The sequence below is a fragment of the Triticum aestivum genome, chromosome 2A (genome assembly GCF_018294505.1).
Source record: "Triticum aestivum cultivar Chinese Spring chromosome 2A, IWGSC CS RefSeq v2.1, whole genome shotgun sequence".
NCBI lineage: Eukaryota > Viridiplantae > Streptophyta > Magnoliopsida > Poales > Poaceae > Triticum > Triticum aestivum.
Genome location: NC_057797.1, coordinates 36,451,240 through 36,457,089, shown reverse-complemented (window position 1 = coordinate 36,457,089; position 5,850 = coordinate 36,451,240). Strand labels below are relative to the sequence as shown.

Below are 5,850 nucleotides of genomic sequence, written 5' to 3'. Positions count from 1 at the left end.
GTAATTAAACTGAGCCTTAGTCACACACTATAAATTATTGCAATTGCATAGCAAGCACATGTACATCACACACTGGAGAAAACATAACTGCAGTAGACTACATCAACGAAAAGAAATTGGCTATACTTGACTAGTACAAGATACTAGGGGATTACCTCATTTGCCCTCCCCTGGCTTCGCAACCATTGTGTCTTACACTTTTCAAGTTCCTTCCTGACTTCTCCCATGGTAGGCCTGTTATTCACGTCTTCCTCGAGACATTGCACTGCAATCTTGCCAACGTCCTCGAGGCACTCCATGTTCTCCTCAACATTGGATGAAACCTCCTCATCAAACAGCTGCCTTGCCGTGCCATCCTTGGAAGCCTTGACGTAGTCCATCGGAAGGCTACGATTCTCCCCGTACCTAGCCTTCTTTCGGGTAACGAGCTCCAGTAGCACGATACCAAAGCTGTACACGTCGCTCTTAGCGGTGAGCAGCCCGGTCTTCATGTACACGGGGTCAATGTAGCTGCTGTTCCCGACCACCCAGTTGGTGTGGTCCTTGTCGATGCACATGAGCCTGGACGTCCCAAAGTCCGACACCTTGGGCGTGAAGCTGTCGTCGATGAGGATGTTGCCAGATTTGACATCACCGTGGAGGACCATCTGGCTCTGCGAGTGCATGTAATCGAGCCCCTCAGAGGAGCTGATAGCAATGTCGAGGCGTGTTTCCAGTGGGAGAGGGTGGTTGTTTCCGTGAAGCACGTCCTGAAGGCTCCCTCTGGGGACGAACTCATAGACCAACATGGGCACCTCCGTCTCCAGGCAGCAACCCACGAGCCGGACCAGGTTTGGGTGGCTGATCTTGGATTGGACCGTGATCTCATTCGCGAAATCCTTCTGCCGGTCCTCGTTGACGATGATGGAGCGCTTCACAGCAACAACAACGCCGGTGTCGGTGGTCCCCTTGTAGACCTTACCGAAGGCACCTTTGCCAATGATGCAGCTGTACTTGTTTGTGATGCGACCCAGCTTGTCCTTGGTAAAGATCTCGATCCCGGCGCTCTTGAGGAACGACCCGCCGTTCCTGTTGAATCGGTCCCTCAGCTTCCTGTTCTCTCGCTCCATGTGCAAAAATATTACTAGCACGAACAGTAATGCGATTGCACCAATTGTTCCTGCATGCAATTGCAAGCAGATGACATATATAAGTAGTTACATTTTTTTTCAAGATGGCCAGAGATCGAGCACTAACATGAGAGTTCATACATATGACAAGTACTAGCTTGCTCCAAGTAACTGCATGACATGTACCCAAGAGAAGATTTGGTCATGCATGTTCATGCAAAAGGCTGTGTGCATCAGGGCCAAGGGTTTTCATTCCTTTTCGAAAAATATGCATGTTAATGGTGTCATGCGAACTACTCCCTCCATTCCTAAATATTTATCTTTCTAGAGATTTTAACAAGTGACTACATACGGAGCAAAATGAGTGAATCTACAGTTTAAAATATGTCTATATACATCCGTATGTGGTAGTCCATTTGAAATCTCTAAAAAGACAAATATTTAGGAACGGAGGGAGTATATATTAAGAGACAGTCATAACTGTTCACAACTTCACCTGATGACATGTACTAGTAATTTGGTATAGATATTCAGTGATATAAGAACATGATGTAAGTTTTTTTTTTGAAATAAGAATATGATGCAAGTTGTTGGAATGGTGACTGCTTTGTCATGAAGTTTAGGAAAGTAGAGCATATATACAATACCTCACCTATCACTGCAACTGCAGGTCTGGACAATACGGGTTCACAACCTTTGTCACTCTTGCCGTCTCCTCTTCGTCCGAAATTACACTTACACTCATAATCACCTTCGGTATCGTGGCATGTCCCTCCACGGCAAGGATAGATATTCTTGTACATTGTGGAATTTGGTGATCGTCGTAATGCGCACTCATCAATATCTGAAAAATGTACGAAAAACATTGCACATTGTTCAGTTTAGTGCATGAAAGTAAAGACACCAACCAATATCATTTTTGTAGAAGGAAGGCCGTACCGCTGTAGTAGATCCTGACTTTGAATTAATAAGGCCACAAGGGATGAAATATGTAAGTCTTACATTAGTATCATACTATTATTTACTTCCAAGTTTATTAATGTTAAAAATAGTGAGCGAGCACTAAAAATCCTGGGATCCCTAATCTTATCCAAGGTCAAATTGTCCTCCTCGGTATCCAGGGTGTGCTATACAATTAAAAAGATCTCAAATTACTCTGAGGCGAGAGGAATATATATGCAATAACAAACAAGTGGAGTGAAGTTTACATACTTGTGCACCCATTTTTTTTGTATGGATTACCGGTGTATCCCTTGGAGCAATTGCAGAAATAGCCCGGTGCTCCATGACTTGCATTTACACAATAGCTTTCACTGCTAACACAGGCGGCACCGTTAGGAACAATTTCCTTGCCGTTACCCTCCAGAGTCGGGGGGCATGTTCCATCCCTAACTGCCCAGTCAAGAACAACTGGAACAACAGGGCCGCTTCCAAGTCTATTGGCGAATGTCATATTCCCAATCAGGTCATTTTTTCTGAAACTGTACCTGCTCGACAAATTCAACCATTAGTATATGTGAAGATTGTTGCAACTTTTTTTTGGGAAGATTGTTGCAACTTGAAGCGTTTGTACATATGTCTAGACTAAAAACATGCCATTATCTTCATAAAACCTATAACTTTGGTAGAATGATGGACCAGGCTAGGATGCTGCGATGCATCTTGACCATACCGTGCAACACCACCCCATCTCTCTCGTGTGCAAGCATGATATCACTAAGATTCACTATATTCTTACATTAAGCACCAACCATAAATCTGTTCGAGGATCTTTTTTTCTCACCATTGGTTTGTTGCGACAAGATCTTCTAAACTAGATCCTATGGTTAGTGGTTACATGTTGTTTTGAAACAAGCATTTACACTCCAAGACCTTCTCGCAGGTAATGGCCTAGCCAAACGATTCACCCTTTTGGAAGGCTTTGATGCGAAATAAGGTCATCTTCTTTAATAGGGGCAAGTTTATTATTGGAGATGGGCGTACAATTAGATTTTGGGAGGATATTTGGCTGGGAGAGACACCTCTAGCCTTATAGTATTATCTAACGCTTTTATAATATCGTACATCATAAGGACGAATCTGTGAGTACAATATTGGGATCGTTCCTCTAAATGTACAGTTCAGATGAACACTGATTGGGGAAAGATTGGATCACTGGCTGCATTTAATGCAAAGCTTGATGGAGGTCAACTTGTCAATGAGCCCGATACATTCTGAAGGGCTCTTTCTGTTTCAGACTTGTTTTTCGTTAAATCTATGTATGTCGACTTGATTAATACTGGAACACACTGTCTATTCATTTCTGGATAACGAAAGTGCCTTTAAAGATCAAGATTTTCATGAGTTTTTTTCATAAGAGCGTGATTCTAACAAAGTACAATTTGGCAAAACGTAGTTGGGAAGGGAATAAACACCATTATTTCTGTGACCACGAGAAAATGATTCAACACTTATTTCTTATATGCCCACTAGCCAAGTTATTATGACGAATAATACATGTGTCCTTTAACATACCTCCACCTAATAGTATCCCTAATCCGGTTTGGTAGTAGCTAGTTAGATAGGGTTAAGTCCAATACAAAGGCAAGAATTCGAGTCAGAGCTTGTGCATTACTTTGGGCTATTTGCAGCTATCGGAATGATTGTGTGTTTAACATAACAAACATTACAACAAACTCTTTGCAGGTTATCTACCGATCGTTTGAATCGATCCATACGTGGTCATTACTACACCATGCAGACGTGAGGGAACTTATGGCCTTTGGATGCAACCGATGTGAGACGGTAACATGTACTACATACAACCAATTTGGATGGCAGTCAAATAATAGGGTAAGTGTTTAGGTATGCTCTCGTATTTTTGATGGTTGCAACATCCCGCTCCGGTCAGTGCTGGGAGCCGTCGCCGTTTGGTGCCTTTTTAGCATTGCACAAGAACATAGGGACGCGTGGCACACTAGCATTGGTGGGTGTGCGACGCGTGGGTCGGGAGCGACCCGACTGGCCAAAGCTTCGGTCGGTCGGTCGTAGGGAATCGTTTCCCTTAATAAACAAATGATTGTGTACATCGCTTGATGCAAAGATCAGAGGTAATCCTCCTTTTCGAAAAAACATGTTTGTTTCGATGATATGTTCTGTCAGCAATTGCCAAGTTATAATCAGTAGTAGTACTCGTTGGTTTTAAATTTCAGTTTCAGAAACAGTTTAGCACCTACTGAAATAACTGAAGTTCAGTGATTTCGGTTTGCATTTTGGCCAAAGGACCGAAATGTTCACTTGAATTAAAAAAATGTTTGAAAAAGTTCAAAAATATTTAGAAAAATATTTGAATTCCTATGCACAACACAAATCACTGAAATATGACCAACAGGTAAATATTTCTGTGTATTGAAATTGAATGAAATTCATCAAAATCTCAGTGAAAGTGAAACCCATAGACCTTACTAGGACGTTATAGGAAGGTGGGTTAATTGCCAAGTTATTCTGTATACGATGATTTGAAAGGGGAAAAAGGGGAAAAGGAATTTCTTCACGTACCAGCCTTTGGTAGCGACGAAAGCATACTGGCACAGGTTTTCAGCCACAGGACTTCTGCCTCCCCTGTTCTCCCACTCCACGCTGACTTGGGTGAGGTTAGGAGTCAGCGAGGCCTGGCAGCAGCCGTGCCCGCTGCAGGGTGTGCCGTCGTCACCGGTGTCGTTCACCCTGGCACAGGTCGTGATGCAGCCAGTGAGGTAGGGGCTCGCGCCGCGGCCCTTGATCCTCGCCGTCGAGCTGCACCCGACGGCCGTGAACACGTTCTCGGATGGCGAGAGCAGGAACGGGGTGACGACGTTAAGGGCCATATCGGTGCTCGTGTGGTTGATCGTAGTGTTGCTGGTCGGCACATCGCAGCTATAGGTCAGGTAGGTGTTGACCACCATCTGCGCCGTCTCCAGCGTGATGCTGGCGACCTTGACTGTGCCGGTGAGCAGGGTTGGAGGACTCGTCATCTCGTTGCAGGTGAGGACGAAGCGGCCCGACAGGGAGCATCCAGCGCCGACGCCGAATGGGTAGGGGATGTCTATTTCCCCGCACTTGGCAGGACAGTTTTTTGGCTCAGGCGACGCCGGGGCTGGGGGCGGAAACGGCTCGCCAAACTCGGCGGTCGTGGCGAGCGAGGCATGGAAGACAAGTAGGAGGAGGAGGGTTTGTCGCAGTGTCATGGCTAAATTGCTTTGGACGCACGGCCTCCTCTGATACCCATAACCGATATATATATAGTAACACAAACTGACTGACATGAAAGTTGAGTGACCAATGGCCACAGTTTGGTCGAACTACGACTTCTATTGCACAACACTCGCCAGGCACCCTGCTGTGTCGACCTGATGCTCGTTTATCTTGCTCAACATACTTACTGTACCAATCATCGACAGAGGTGATGGTCGTAGCCCTGACGGCCCACCTGGATAGTGTGGCGTTGGCAAATCACCAGAAAAGATACTTTTGCCTTAAAAAAACCCAGAAAAGATACCTTGATTGTGTTTCACTTTCATATGCTCCACGTTCTGTTGATGGCATTGTCGTTTGAAGATTCTTTTTCCACAAAGGAATGTTGCGATAACATAGTTTGCTGCTTCTTTTTGAGTTGATGGTGATCGACATGGGCCGTGTGACAAATTGACATCATTACTTACTTATTTGATGCAAATTGAATGGTTGGTGGATGGGTTAGCACACAAACCCAGTAATTATAAGG

The 5,850-nt window shown here is 44.6% G+C and overlaps 1 protein-coding gene across 1 annotated transcript; it reads right to left on the bottom strand.

Annotated features, from left to right (window-relative positions):
• Positions 1–5,447, bottom strand: LOC123187262 (wall-associated receptor kinase 2). The gene is made up of 4 exons (XM_044599076.1): positions 4,647–5,447; positions 2,322–2,596; positions 1,762–1,953; positions 1–1,159 (listed from the first exon to the last, which is right to left on the bottom strand). The coding sequence occupies exons 1-4, from the start codon at positions 5,390–5,392 to the stop codon at positions 144–146; spliced, it is 2,229 nt and encodes a 742-aa protein (XP_044455011.1). The 5' UTR covers positions 5,393–5,447; the 3' UTR covers positions 1–143.
• Positions 5,448–5,850: the final 403 nt, after the last annotated feature.

Coding starts and splice junctions, on each gene's coding strand:
- LOC123187262 (XM_044599076.1), bottom strand. CDS start 5,392: ATGTCAGTCAGTTTGTGTTACTATATATATATCGGTTATGGGTATCAG. Junction 2,597..4,646: donor TTCGTCGCTACCAAAGGCTG/GTACGTGAAGAA, acceptor TTTGTCGAGCAG/GTACAGTTTCAGAAAAAATG. Junction 1,160..1,761: donor ACCTGCAGTTGCAGTGATAG/GTGAGGTATTGT, acceptor AATTGCATGCAG/GAACAATTGGTGCAATCGCA.